This window comes from Dermochelys coriacea, chromosome 3 (assembly GCF_009764565.3).
Source record: "Dermochelys coriacea isolate rDerCor1 chromosome 3, rDerCor1.pri.v4, whole genome shotgun sequence".
Classification (NCBI taxonomy): Eukaryota; Metazoa; Chordata; order Testudines; family Dermochelyidae; genus Dermochelys; species Dermochelys coriacea.
In genome coordinates, this window is record NC_050070.1 from 103564284 (window position 1) to 103579910 (window position 15627).

The 15627-nt window shown below is 40.2% G+C and overlaps 1 protein-coding gene across 1 annotated transcript in view; it reads right to left on the minus strand.

Annotated features, from left to right (window-relative positions):
* Positions 1-15386, minus strand: part of SLC2A12 (solute carrier family 2 member 12) — a 37072-nt gene extending 21686 nt beyond the window's left edge. Inside the window, exons 1-2 of the mRNA XM_038393711.2 lie at positions 14937-15386; positions 6020-7357 (exon numbers count right to left, since the gene is read on the minus strand). Coding sequence (XP_038249639.1) covers positions 6020-7357; positions 14937-15057 — 1459 coding nt within the window. The 5' untranslated portion in view covers positions 15058-15386. The remainder of the gene's footprint in view (positions 1-6019; positions 7358-14936) is intronic.
* Positions 15387-15627: the final 241 nt, after the last annotated feature.

The following is a 15627-nucleotide window of genomic DNA, read 5'->3' on the forward strand; positions in this document are numbered from 1 at the left end:
CAGCTCGAAGTGTAGATGAAACCTCAGTAACTCAGGTATGCCTCAGTGTGGCTGCTCAGACCTGAACTAAAGTAACCCTGGTGCTGACCACCCAGTTAGCTCTGCAGTGATGATATTAGTGAGCAAAAATCTTCTGTTCAATGCAAATTAATTTGAAAGGACACTTAATGGAGTCCAAATAGAATCATTTTTATCTTACTGGGCCCATTGCCCAGCCACAGTAGCTAGGTTGGGTGCTTGGGAGATGGGTGGGCGTGAGTATAGGAATCCTCTCTCCCTACAGATCAGCTGTGGTCTTGCTCCATGACCACTACTGCAACACTGAGGCTGCACTGGACCTCCCCATACTTCCTCCATGTCGGGGTGGGGACAGAAAAGGGGAGGGTCCATGTAACTGCCTAGGCCCTCCCCTGTCCCCTTTACCATACTCACAAACACTTTCTGCATGATAGGATGCAAAGGCCACTGTGAAATTGATCTCAACACTGCCCTTCCCTCTGGTGCAGTGATTGCATTGCCATGATCTCTCCACAGACACAGAGGCATGATTAGATCCCATTTGCTTAGCTATGCAACATCTTCTGACTCTAGAAGTTAAGGGGAAAAAATGATGAACTGAATAATCAATATGTAATTCCGTTCTAGTCTCCCAATGCTGAATAATGAATGGCTGTTGTTAACAGAATGTCCATTTATTTCTTGGTGAAAATGTCAACTTGTGAACATTAGGCTTTATTAATTTTTTAAAAAGCCCACCCCTGAGAACAAAAACTTAAAGTTGGCTTTGCCTCTGCAATTTTATAAAACTGCTTACTGGGAAGTTCATTTTCCTCTGAAGCCCTGTAAAGGATGTACAATTCCATTCTCAGGATAAGGCTCCCAGATATCAAATCCCACGATGTAACTAATGATAACAAATACAAATATAGGGCCTGATCGTGCAAATGCCTACATTTGTAATAGATCTTCAATGGGAATAATCAAGGTAGTCAACAGTACTTATCATAGTTAGTGTGTGCAAGATCAGGCCTATGTAGTGTGTGTAGAGACAGAGCCAGAGATGAGATTTTATTGAGGATAATATTTGGGAACGAAGGACCAAGTTCTCAGCTGGTGTAAATCAGTGCATCTCCACTGAAGTCAAGGAAGCTGCACTCATTTATACCAGCATAGGATGAGGCCCCAAATGTATTGCTCAACAGCCTAAAAGCCTCTACATCTGCAAAGAGAACAGGCTAAGATTTTACATTAGAAAGAGGAGTCATTTTGCAAAAATATTTAGAGAACATGCTGTGGGGGTGGTGGTTATACACACGGACATGCACACGCACACACACACACACACACACACATATATATATAACCAAAATGCAGAAAATTATTTATGCTCCCCTTCAATAAAAGCATAGAATAAGTGCCAAAAGATGTTCCTAAACAGCAGAAAAAGTCCCTCCACCTATACCTTTTGGAAGAAGTGATCTGCATTTGGTGTTTCTATAACAGAAGTCAGTGTTGTCAGTTTCACAGCTTTACAATCTCTGGGAAATGTGTAGATCTCATCTGGACAATTACTCTTCCCTGCAATTTCAGAATCGCATGCAGAATTTCCCTTATCTGTGTTAGTTTTGCCATTGCCCCAAACTCTATTAGCTCTGTGAATTGCTCTTATGTCCATGGGTTTAATTTCACTTGTTGGAATAAATTCAGACCTTGCCATACATTCTGTGCTTTGTCCATTTTAGCGAGAGGCCATCAGGAACTGGTTATGGCTACCTGATAATCTGCCCTGGCCTTGGCCCTGCTTCAGGTTTGAACTGGTTCAAGGTTGCTCTAACTTAGGCCAGCTAGGTACAGTCGTCTCCAGATCACACACCAGTTGGCTAAAACTGCATTTCATGCTATGGCTATTCTCTCACTCTCCCCAAGCCTGAGAAAACCCCTAGGCTGGAGGATGTGGGGTGAAATGCATAGGAGCTGGCTCTGCCAGCCCTTTTGTTTGTTTCTTTGTGAATTCCAGATGCTGGAAATATCCCCAGCAGGGGATTTACTGGAGTTTTCCATTCTCTTTGCACAGCGTGAGCATCAGTCCTAAGTGGCACAAAGGGAGCAGATTGGGACAAAGAATCTGATCCTTTGTAAACGAGTGCCATTCCATTACTGTTAGTGTGGAACTGTACACACTTATATCAGGTCTGAAAGTGCCTGTGTTGTTTGGGGGGAAAACACCAGGCTGATGTTGCATGTTTTTTTGTTTTAGACATGTTTTTAACCAACAGGATTATCACACTCAAATTCATGGGTCTCATTTAGGAAAATAATCTCATCATTAGGAATTTCCATTGCCTCGGTCTTACAACTTAATGGTGACCAATGGAGGAGTTTACTTTTATTTACAACAAAGAACTTTTTATTTCTGTCCCCAAATGGTTATCACATCATAGATATGACTCACTTTTCTATTATTATTCCAATTAATTTTCTTTCCTTTAGTATGTGGCCATGAGCAGATACCCTCTATGGAAGACGTTTGTTTCCTAGTCTATATTAAATACATTTTCACTATTGCATCCAGCAATATAGGCAACGTATCTGTGATCCATCTACGTACAGCATTAAACTCAGCATCCCACTTCTGTTCTGTGTTCTGTTTTAAGCATAGTGTTATCTGTAGGCTCAAATTTCTCAAGTCCTATGTGTATGGCAAGTTCTTATGCCTGAACATAGGTCCTGAGGGCCCATATCTCTTTGCAAACACTCACTGAAATCAGACAAGCTTCCACCTCACTCACCTTGCCTTTGCAGCTTCATGTTAACTATGGATTGATAATTATCTGCTGTGCAAATATTTTTGTTTCCTAATGAAGGGGACTCCTCCCCATTTGACCTTTTTGAAATGCCAGATGTTGATGACAAAAGATAAAGGTGTGTCAAGTATGTCTAACATCTGCACCTTAGTTAATAGGAGCTGATGGTGCTTATGTGAGTAGCGTCAGTGAGACAATGTGTGCTGTCCTGCAGTGTGGTGCAACACTGATTTATTGCACTTGTAATATACCCTAATCATTGTCTGAAACCGAGTGTAAGCAAAAAACTGGATCGCACTTCATCAAACTTAATGCAAAACAGAGAAATAAAGCTGCCCCTCTTATCTTGCATAAGGGCTTGTTTATATAAATATATAATATATTGGAATTAAACTAGGACTAGACAGCTGCTCTCTTGTCTACAAACTCTTTTATAATGCAAAAAGGCTTTAATCTATCTGTTTTCATTACGGTTGTGCCTGAGTGCTTTCATAAACAGTATTAGAGAGTAATATTTAGCAAATCAGTTCATAAGAAAATCTAATTGCTTCTGGTAATTTGGCAAAAAGAAGAAACCACTTAGGTACAAAAATAAAACAAAAAATGGCTACCAAGAAAGGCAATAATAACTGGATCTCACACTAGAGCCAAAAGTCCTTGCACAGTAGGAAAAAAGGAAGATGAAAGAGCTGGATTGGAATGATGGATTCACATGTACTCTCCATAAGGATTTGAACTACACATACTCGAAATATCATATGCTTTCTAAATAGACAAAAGGCTATTGTGGCCAGCTTTGCCCGGCTGGGTGAGGTGGTGGGTGCAAGAAACCTTCTGCCCCTTTCAAGGGCAGGCACAATTCCATCTGCCTGGAGGTGCTAATTACTCAAGAGAGAATAGAGATGCCAAGTGAAATCAGCCCCAGCTCTCCTTCTTCATATCAACCAACAGAGCAAGCCAGACATGGAAGGGAAGTTGCATGCTGCACTCACTGAAAGGGTAGTGAAACCTCCACTACAGTCTGCATCATCTGGGGGCCCCATGCAGATTGTCTGGCTTTGTCAGTCAGAATGTTCTGGAACTTATACTGTGGCATGGCCCCTCCCTTTCCCACATGTGACGTGGTTTAAAAGTAACAATTTGGTAGACAGTGTAACAGGTTGAGGGGATGAGTAATCCAAACATTTTAAATGGGCCAATTTATATAATTGAGGGATTTTTTTTAAAAAAAGCTAACACTAAGAAAATTTAATTTAACAGACGAAATCTACACATTTGAAATATCTTTAAAGGGTTTGAGCTGCACGCAGAAGAAGCCAGGAGTTACATATGAAACTCAATCCTTATCCTGCCTTTCAGCCATGGCACATATAATTACAATATATATAAAACCCTCTATTATTTATAGACTCCAACAATTACTTGGTAGAGTTAATCTGAGCTTTCTGTATTTAATCAGTTTTAGCTGAGCCTTGGACACTGAGTTACTACACTGCATAGATACACCACCATATTTTGATTTACTTCATATACAGTGTACATCGCAAACATGCCCTTGTTCAAACCTATCTACTTTAAAGTCCCTAGAACTCAAGCATCTATAGAAAGCAACTCGATTGCATCCCCAATGCTGGAATAAGTTGCCCCTTCCAATAATCTATGAATAAAATAGATGACCACATTTTGTTTCATTTGAAGAAACTTTTAATTCCTTGTTTTAAGAAAACTCATTAATGGAAAAGGAATTGAAATTGTGATGCTTCCCTACTGGTTGCTACTCTAGGATTAGTTTGTGCTCTCTGTTACACTGGTGTAAATCTGAAGTAACTCTTCTAGTGATGTTACTCAGGATTTATACCCATGTAACTGAGAACAGAATCTAGTCCTTAGACTAGTTATAATGTACTGAAGTATGCTGGAGTAACTGTCAAACTGCTATCCTTTAAGTGTCTCTTGGCAATGAAAATTTATCTCAGGCAGCTATGCTAGTGAGCTATTTATCCTAAATAAATAACTGTTGTTGGGTTCTGTCTTCACATTTTTGCCTTTTGTATGACAGTAGGGTTGTTATGCTCCTGGTAAACTCTTTATCTTAATTAACTTCAAGGAGTACAGTATGTTTCCAAGCCAAGTTTGTGTCAGGGCACACAGGCACAGAAAGTCTGTTAATAAATAATAGGCTTTGTGCATGCACATTTTACAATCTGGTTTTAAAAAAGATCAACCCTATGTGAAAAAGAAGGAGGAAAAGAGTAGTTTTAGTCACTGGGAATGGGAATGGCAGGAAAGTTGTCTTCAGTCATTAGTGAGGACCCTGCAGTGGTGTTTCTTCTAAAAGCACACTTTGGTTTAAATGGATATTTTATAGATTGAACAATTCTTAACTTTTTCTTGTTTATTCTGTTCAGGATAGGAAGTGTATGGGCCAAGAGAGTTTACTCAGTAGGATTAAATGTTTTCCATTTCCTAGCAGTAAGTTGGGTTACATGGTCAGCGTGGCTACATGCTCCAGAACCTCAGCTGGAGTCAATCTGAGTAGCTCCTGTTGATTTGGGAATGCTATGCTCATTTGAAGCATCTAGCATAATACGTTTTTAATTTGGGTTTATGAGGCGTCACAGTATAGCTTATGTATTATCATTTACATGGTAAGAAAAGAAAAGAAAAGAAAAGAAAAGAAAAGAAAAGAAAAGAAAAGAAAAGGGGTGGAGTATGGAGGAATTAAAAATGGTTCTAGACACAGTTAATGGGATAAAGAGTTTTTCACTTACAGGTCGCTGATTCAAATCAACACCAGTTGGCAGTGACTGAGGGTGAAATCCTGGCTTTGCCATTGACTTCAATTGGGTGAGGATTTCACCCTGAAAGTTACTGTCACTTGGATATTCTATAGACTTGTTTTAAAATTTCTCAACCTACTTTGGAGTGGTAACATGCCCTCATCACTATTAGCGCCTCTAGTGGCAATCTTAGCAGAGAGGTCAAAGACTGACTGGGCAATGGAGACTGAATTGCTCTCTCGCCCACCTTGATTGGTGTCTCCAGAGTCTGTTGGCAGAGCATCATGGTGGAAACACATACTGCTGCTTAGTGTGATGTTTGTTCTGTGGATTGAGAACTTCAATTTCCAGTGATGTCAACATGGGCATCTAAAACCAGTGCTTAATTTACTTTTAAATAAACAATTAAAAGGAATAAAAATATGAAACACTTACTTGGTCCAAGACCTATGGAAAAAGCAGCAACATAAACAAGCAAGCTGGCCAAAGACAGCCATTTCAGAGCAGCTGCAACTTCTACAGTGTCTATTACTATGTGGGATCCTCTTTGGCTTGCTGCAGAGGTCCTTCCTCCTGCCAAGGCTGTGCTGTTCTGCTCCTCTGTCTTAGCAGTTTCAAATTTTCTCAGCGTGGTTAGCGATGTTCTGCCCTGGGAAGGCATACCAGCAAACTGCTCCTTGAGACTCTCATTGCTGGCACTCACGTTTCCTGGTCCATGAAAAATGGAATCTTCCAGGATCTGGTTTCTACAGATATTAGTGAAATTCATGTGTATATTAAGATTTACCAATCCCATGGTGACCAGTGACACTGCCATAATAGAAGAACCAATACACAGAAAGGTTTTGCTTCCAACCTGATCCACAAAAACAGTGGCTGGGATTGTACTAACCACTTTAACCACTCCAACTCCAGTCGAGGCCAGGCTAGCTGCTTCATTGCTCTGGAACCCAACTGACTTTAAAACAGTGGATGCATAAAATAAAATGTTAGGCTGCCCTGTTGTTTGCACAAAAAACACTAGCGTGAGGCCTATTAGCATTCGGGCTCTCATGTTGTCTTTTGAACGGAACAGGTCCAAGAAACTGTACTGATGTTCATCTTTCAAAGAAGACTTGATCACAGTGAGTTCTTTAGTAGTATTTGAAGTTGCCCTTAGCCTTCCCAGTACCTTGCTAGCAGCTTCATCGTTACCCTTCATAACAAGAAACCGAGGACTCGGTGGAAGGAAATACATAGCAATAGCTTGCAAGGCACCTATTGGTATCACAAGGCCAAACATATACTTCCAGCCATGGGAAACATTGGTGAATACATAATTTGAAATGTAGGCAAAAAGAATGCCAATCACAATCATAAGTTCATTTAATGATACAAGCAGACCTCTTCTATGCTGTGGGGCTATCTCAGCGATATATACACATGTTGCAATTGAGGATAATGATGTTGAAATACCAATAGCAATCCGTCCTACAAGAAGTATGCCATATGATGAACTGATTATCAAGATCAGGCTTCCCAGTACAAGTAAACAAGATGCTATAATAATCGCAATTCTCCTTCCAAATCGGTCTATTAGGAATCCACCAGTAAGTGATGCTAGTAAGGCCCCAATGAGGAGCGAGCTTACGACTATTTCCTGTTGTTTGCAAGAAAGTGCTAGTCTACTGCTTAGCTGAAGAAGAGCCCCAGAGATGAGTCCCAGTTCATAACCCATTAGGAATCCACTGATGGCAGCAATGGTAGATGATAGAAAAGTCAATGTTCCACATCCTGGAATTACAGAAGAAAACCAAAATGAGCTCTGTACCATTCTAATCATCAATAATAAGTTATTTTATAAACCTGTCCTCAAAATCTTATTCTAAGGTCTCAGTTTTGGGGGAAACAATATGATCAAATGAAGAAAACCTAACAACGTTGATCATATCAAGTGACATTGCTGAAAGCAGGAAAAAATTCATCATGTAATGCACTTCGTTTTTCCCCTTTATTTTTAGTATCTCTTAAGCACCTGATCCCAAACCCGTTGAAAGACTCCCATTCAGTTATAGAGTTTAATGCCAGGAGGGAGCACCAGATCATCTAGTTTGACCTCCTGTATATCACAGGCCACCAACATTACCCAGCACCTGCATATTAAACTCAACAACTGAGACCAGATCTATACTACAGATCTATATTGGTATAACTACGTTGCTCGAGGATGTGAAAAATTCTCACCCCTGAGTAACGCAGTTATACCAACTTAACCCCCCATGTAGACAGTGCTGTGTTGGTGGGGAAGTTCCCCTGTCGACATAGCTGCCGCCTCTAAGGGAGGTGGATTAACTATGTCGCTGGGAGACGCTCTCCTGTTAGCATAGTAGGGTCTTCACTAATGTGCTACAATGGTGCAGCTGTGCTGCTGTAGTGCTGTACATGAAGACAACCCCTGAAATTAGACCAAAGTATTACGGCCCACAGGAGACTAGACTATTATGTGCCACAGACAGAGAATAGGAGGGACCAAGGTGCACCAGTGCCTGGGGAATGAGTAAGTGAGATATACGCAGATAATCTTGGCCAGTGACCCACACCCACTCAGTTCAGGAGAAGGGGGGAAAAAAAAAGGTCACTGCCACTTGCTGACTCCATATATGGCGATCCGTTAAACCCTGAGCATGTGAGCAAAAACCAACCAGCCAAGCACTTGAGAGAGAAAATGTTTGGCACCACCTCAGAGCCCTGGTGCTTTCTGTCCAGTGTTCCATCTCCAGCCATAGCCATCCCTGATGCTTCAGAAGAAGAAGATAAAAATAAATTGGTGCTGGGGGAAATCCCTTCCAATCCTAACCCCTGCAAGTGGTCATCTGAAGCCCTGACACGTGAACTTTTAGAAACGTAAGACGTAAACAAGAAGTGGGCCAACCGCAGGGCTGTTAAGCCCTATCCCCTATCATCACAAGCAACCACATCAGACAATCACACTCATAAATTTGTCCAGCTCTCATTTAACTTCACTGGCTTTTGGATCAGACCCTAAATAAGTAAGTCTGCCCAACAATGACAATGGAACAGACAACCAATACAGAGGCTTTTGCTAAGAAAGCATTTTTTTCCTGTTAAATTTCCAACATTTTTCCTGAGTTGAATTTAGTCGCCACGAAAGGCATCAGACTGTCAGCCCTAGAACCCTTATCCACACAGTTGGTATATTATAGACAAGAATAGTTCATGCTTCCTAACCAAAGTGCTTCAGTCCCACCTTGGAGGGACTACCTCTACATGTGAAAATATAGTTTATCCTGGACTCCCATTAAATCTTTGGCCTTGCTGAGAATGCTACGGTTGCTGATTCCAGGTATGTTCCTTTGTGATATGGACACTTATCCACTGGAAATCAGACTAAGTTTTGCTGCTCCATATAGATAGATTGGATATTTCAGATAAGCCAAATTTTGGGGTGCAAACCTCTGAACACTTTGGGATTCACTCATCATTAATCCTTGAGTTCTTTTTAACAAAAAGATCAGATATTTCACATCAGAAACAGCACTAGGCATAAACAGACTAAGCAGTTGCTTAGAGCCCCGAGCTGCTCAAGGGTGCTCCCTATTAATTATTAGTATGTGCTGTGTGTGGGGAGGTCCCTAAAAATATTCCTGCTTAGGGCTCCCAGTGGGCTAGCATTGCCTCTGTTTCACATGGTTTCTGATGGCTGCATCATTGGGAATAAAAACCAGATGGTGATAGAATAGACAAAATGGAGAACATATGCCATTGTATCTCCACTTTAAAATAAACTGTGTTTTATACAACTGAGATTCATTGTTTATTACTACAAGAAAGATGTAACTGATCATATTCTGCTTGTTGTGAAGCTTTTGCACCCTAGCCTTTGATGGATAATTCTAGTTTATTATTGTTGGGGGTTAATTCTTCCACTCAGCATAGTTGTTGTTTTTTTCTCAGCATGATGTTGGCTGCCACACAATTAGAGCCCAAGTGAACTGACTGCTGATTTTCCAGTTAGTTGCAGAGATCTCATGGACCAGTGAGAAGTGGCTTCTGCAACATAGCACAGTATTTCAACTAATTCTTTTGGGGCAGGTTTGGACGAGTAGTTCAGTCAACTTGGCCTGAGAGTGGTGTATGGTAGAAAGATACCTAGCCCACCGGAAAGTAATGGATAGCTCTGTATTTAATGGATAGCTCTGTATTTATTTTCAATTGCTGTGATCTCCTTTGCACTGTACACAATACTTTTTTCTCCATTTAGGCCTACAGTATCCAAGAACAATAGGTTTATTGGCAGCACTGATTTGTGTGAAGTTACACTGTGGGCCAGATCTTCAGGGGACATAAATTTGCTTCAACTGAGCTACCCCAATTTACACCTGCTACAAATCTGGCTCCTGGTATACATATATGATACAGGTGTTAACCTCACTGCAGAAATTAACATTCTCCCACCTTTGATCTTCTGCTTTTAATACATTAGTAGTGTTGGGGGAAAAAATCCTCCAGTTAGGTCCCGGTGGAGGAATTCAGTGGAGCAGGAATAAGACATTACTTGTGCCTCCGGGGGTAAATATTATGGTTATTTTAAAATAAATTATTTTTGATTTTAAAAAGTATGCCAGTTTGGTGTGGCCCTCAGACAGCCTTGGAACTTGCCAGTGCGGCCCTCAGACAGCTTGGAACTTGCCAGTGTGGGACTCAAGGACACAAAGGTTGTGCACCACTGATACATGCCAATGTTTAATAAGAATAGGATGGTTATTGTATTGGTAATTTTAAATGTTAGCTTTGTTTTTTCACTCCTAGTTTGAGAACCTCCTCTAAGGCCTGAGGCTCATGTATTAGACCTACTCAGTTTTACAAACTTGCGGCAACTAGTGTTGATCTACAACTCTCACCTTCTCTCTCTTCCCCGAAGCAGGTTTTGGAACAGCGAGTTATACCAGTCGAGCAGGTTTTTAATTTTTAGGGAAGACTCTGATTCCCGTTTGTTGTCTGACAGTGACCCCCACCCACCACAGTTCTGCAGATGAGCCAATCATCTGTCAATCCTAACATCCTTTTGAATTGAATTGTGCTGCCTTTTCAAAGTTGGCCCTTGAATGTACAGCACCTCCTGGCATGAAAAGGGCAAATAGAACATTCTACAAACTCAGTAGCAAACTCTCTCAGCAGTTCTATGTGAATCACATTTAATCAGCAGTCATTGCTTTTCCCTGGAGCCTATACACATTTTTATTATTACTGGGCCAAATCTTAATGTCCCTTACTATATTCAGTCCTTACTTGGGCAAAATTTCCAATGGGTTAAATTCTGAGAGCTTTATTCAGCTTCCACTCAGGCCAAGTCTACATGACAGAGTTATATCGGTATAACTGTGAAAAATCCATACCCCTGAACAACGGAGTTATACTGACCCTTGGTGTAAACAATGCTCTGTTGATGGGAGAGCTTCTTCTGTTGACATAGCTACTGCCTCTCATGGAGGTGGATTAAGTATGCTGATGGGAGAAGCTCTCCTGTCGGCGTAGTAATGTCTTCACCTGCGCTACAGTTGCGCAGCTGTAGCACTATATATGAAGACAAACTCCAAGTCTTTCCCTGACAAAATTCCCATTGACTTCCATGTGACTTTTGCCTTAGCACTTCCAGTAGTTTTACAGACACTCCTTTTAAATGCAGGCTTTTTGTGATATTTCTGGGCGGAGAGGGTTTTAGACATTCCCTTTAAAAAATACTTCTTTAAAAAATATATATATTTCTTTTGTTTTTGTGACAACCCTAAAATATATATAGCAATTCACACTCATGTGCTACTAATATATATATTTTAATGGGAGGCTTCCATAAAAAATTCTGGATAAACCCCATGGCCAATGGGTGGGTGACTAAAAATAAAAAGGATTGAGAAAGCTATTCATTTATTTTTCCATTTCAATAAAAATGCTTTCTAACAACCAAGGAAGAAGTCACCACTGCCTGGCAAACAAACTTATCTGTAAGAGCATTTGCTAAAAGGTTTATGCTTTGTTCCTGAAAAACAGACTGAGGATAGTAACAGTATAGCCTAGAGTTCAGCATGTGTAATTTGAAATTTAGGGTAGAGATGAGGGATGAAAATGTTATGGAGGGAGTGCATCCTTCTCCATAATTTTTTTAACCTGTCATTTGGTGCAATCTGAGCCATTTCAAAGGTAACTGTATATTATAAGATGCACGGGTAAGTCATTTCTGGCAGGGGAGATTTACAAGCTTTCAGAGAAGGGGTGATTCCATCAGAGGCAGGTAAAACCATCCTTATCTGCCCTTCAATTTGTAGCAGGCTCCTGACTATGGAAATTTTGGAACTCTGTCCAGCAAATCACAGCAGCTTCACATCTGAGATTATTCCAGGCATGGAGATTCCTCTTGTGCACAAATGTTTCTACATTGTTTTTTTAATTATTCCACAACGCACATTTCAGTTTCTCTGTCTCCATAATGACACAATTTTTTTAAAAAAATTGTAAATAAAATTATTTTGTTGTTATAATTTATTATTTGTAGTACACTAACACCCACAATGCAGACAGAAGGAAATTGCTGCCCAAACAGGTATGTTGGTTATGGGATGTGGAGTCTTTCATCTCTGTACCCTTGCTACAAATCCAGCCCACTGTCAGAGTGTCTGGAAATAGATGAGTTTTTTTCAATCCCCCACCTTCCTGAACTGCCTCAAGGGTAATTTGGAGTGAGAAAGTCTCCATTTCCGGGAAAGAAGCAAACAGCTTTTGGGAAGGTTATAATTTTTTATATTTTTAAATGTTTGCTATTTGCAACTATCCAGAGATTTGGAAAGTTGGGTGCAGTTCTGTCAAAAATAGGTTAATGGTAAATAGGTCAGGCAGTCAAAAGTGCATGATAAAAGGAGTTCATCACATAGATATGATTACCAAACAATGGGATTCCCCCTCTCCAATGAGACAAGGCATTTGTTTGTATCCTTGGTAGATCATGAGATATCAAACCTTAAAACAGCAACATTTGTATGCAAAATTGATTTTCCCCTGGTTATCTCTTTCTTCTCCCTCTCAGAGCTGGACATTGAGACTGGATAGTATAAGGAGAGCCTGGTTTTACAGGTGGAAGGATATGGAAAAAAAGTATTAACAAAAGTTTTTAAAATGCTCAAATATGTTTCTAAAATAGTGTTTCTCTAAAACACGTGGCACATGCAGAATACATTGTGTATACATTGTGGTGTGGTTTGTTGGCGCTTGTTGGGAACGGCTGCATAATTCATTCTTGGGTCTGGCTTTTGTAAGCAGGTTGGCATCCCAATTTCATGCAATAAAACCTTTATACCATCATGTAGTCAGTCTCTCCCTCTAAAACTGAGTGTGAAAAAGATACGTCATTGACCTGTTCTGTTGTTCAAGGCTTCTTTAGACCCAGCATGAGGCCAAAGGGTAGGCATGAAATATCTTTGTTTTCTCTTGTTGAATTGCCAGTTCCTAAATTTACTTGCTTTAGGCCCCAGCCTTATAACTGTATTCAAGAGGGTTAAACAATTGCTGAATTGGGACATGAGTCATGTAGCAAGCTTAATTTGAATCTCATTTCTTTCCTTGTCAGATAACATTTTATTTGTACCCCATATAATAATATGCATTTTTACTATCCAAAATTTTTACTAGATGGTGTAGCAAGTTCAGAAGCACTGTTCATTTTGTGAGCTTCATTTTAAACCTCAGGTATATGCAGCACCCGTTGTCATGTACCTAAGTAATTCAGTTCCTGCTGATGGCAATATTCACCACACACTGTGAGAACACAATAGAATTCATATACAGAACTATATTTGCTATTTACATGGGAGGGGGGGAGTTTTACTTTCCCATGGAAGTTAAAACAGTTCAGAAGGATATGGGTCCTTTAAACTGGAGATTACTTTCAGGCCAGCTGGTGGAATACATATTTCATATATTCATAATTCTGCAGCCCTCTAACAATATTTTTTTTAAATCTTGCTGAAAACACAGTTCTTTAAAACTGAAATTTGTACAATTGTTATGTCCCTGAAAAAGAAAACAAAAACAAAAAGAAAACCCAACCCAATTCCCACTTTGTGACTGCATAAGTGCAGAAGACTGAGGTGTTGGAAAGTATGGGGTACTGGGTACATTGTAACCTGAGATTATGTTGCATAAATAATGCATAGATTGTAAAAACAATAGTTCAATGTGTCCGCAAACTGAATGGCTTTTTGTTCATTAACCTTAGCTTCCCTGCGATCCCAGATATCAGTGGATATTGCTGGCCTCATCAATAACTTTTTATTACATGCCAACAATATTATTTGTGCCAACAGTATCTTAACATATTTGGGCTAGTTAGTTCATTGCAATTTATTTATTTCTAAGCGAACATTAACTCAGGCGTAGCCCTCTCTGGCTTACAGCAATATTTTCCTTCTTCTGCCTCAGTTGTAAATCATGGTAACAGAATGTAATGATTTTGTGTCACCTCCTTCTGATCTCAGTAAAAGAATCTCTAGATGTAAAAAATGTGTTACACCAGAGATTGGGAGGAACTGACAGTTAAAACAGCAAAGTGCAGATGGATTAAAGTTGTTCTATGCTTGCAAATATTTTTTTCAGTAGTAATTTCATATTGGATTCCTAGTCTGCAGACCCAAAGTCTAACTGCCATAAGCAGGTACAACTCCCAGTGGAGTCCATGAGCTCCAGTGATTTCAAAGGGAGGGTTGAATTTGGTCCTTAGAGTGCATGGGTCGTAATAGAATAGCCATTGTGGGCATCAGTGGCTCTTTTGATCTTTCAGGTGACTAATCTGCAAAAGGAGAAGTATTTACACATTAGAGGGTGCATACATGAGCTGTAGGATCAAGGTCTTCAGGGGGAAGTATTTCAAACACCCTCATTCAAAGAGAAAGGTCACACTTTGTTTTTTTTCAGAGTAGCAGCCGTGTTAGTCTGTATTCGCAAAAAGAAAAGAAGGACTTGTGGCACCTTAGAGACTAACAAATTTATTTGAGCATAAGCTTTCATGAGTTACAGCTCACTTCATCGGATGAATGCATCCAATGAAGTGAGCTGTAGCTCACGAAAGCTTATGCTCAAATAAATTTGTTAGTCTCTAAGGTGCCACAAGTCCTCCTTTTCACTTTGTTTTTTGCTCACATTTTCCCTCTCTTGCAATGCCAGGAATTAGGGGGCAGACGAAAGGTGTTAATTTAGACTCTCCTGGCTTTTGCCAGGCTATTTTCTTCCAAACCCGAACATTAGTTACACATATTTGCTCTACTGTCATTCAGTCACAGCTGGCATTCAAACTGTGCCACATTACCTGTCTGAGTGGGAAGCTTGTGTAGGTTGGTGTTGCTGCTGCCTCTGTTATCGTCACTCTCCCCTGTTCTCATTTTCCTGCCCTGCTGGTTGAAGTCCTCCGCATTCTGCACAGGTACCATTGCCCTTTAACAGCTCTATTCCACACTTCAGGGTAGAAACACTTCACAGGGAAATTGTCCGTTCCATGCTGCCAACAAACACACAGGTTATTTTCCTCATGGCACCGTGATACAGAAGCTTACAGAGTGTATGGCACAGAGTGATTTGTGAACAACTTTGTTTCTATTTCAGAAGGCTTTTCCCTTTCTAGTGACACAGGCTGTTGCTATTCTTGGTGGCCTATCACAGGCAAGTGGGAGGGCCATCTTGCAGAAGAATTGTTTTTGCCTTTAAACAAACAGTTGAAGCCATTAGGCATTCACACAGAGCTCAAGGCACATTCTTTAGCCATTAGCTTAAAGGATCTCTCTTATGTTAATGTACCTTTAAAAAAAAATAAAAACAGAGAAGGAACATGAAGGGAGATTTAAACTATTTGCTGTGTCAGCTAAAGTTAGGGCACTGAATACACACAGATGGTGTCAATTAATTCTTTTGAATGATGAACAAATTATTGAGATAAATTCTAGAGAGCAAAGCAGTGTCAGTCTTTCAGCCTCTGAGTGCAGTGCCCAGTAGTAGTGATGGTA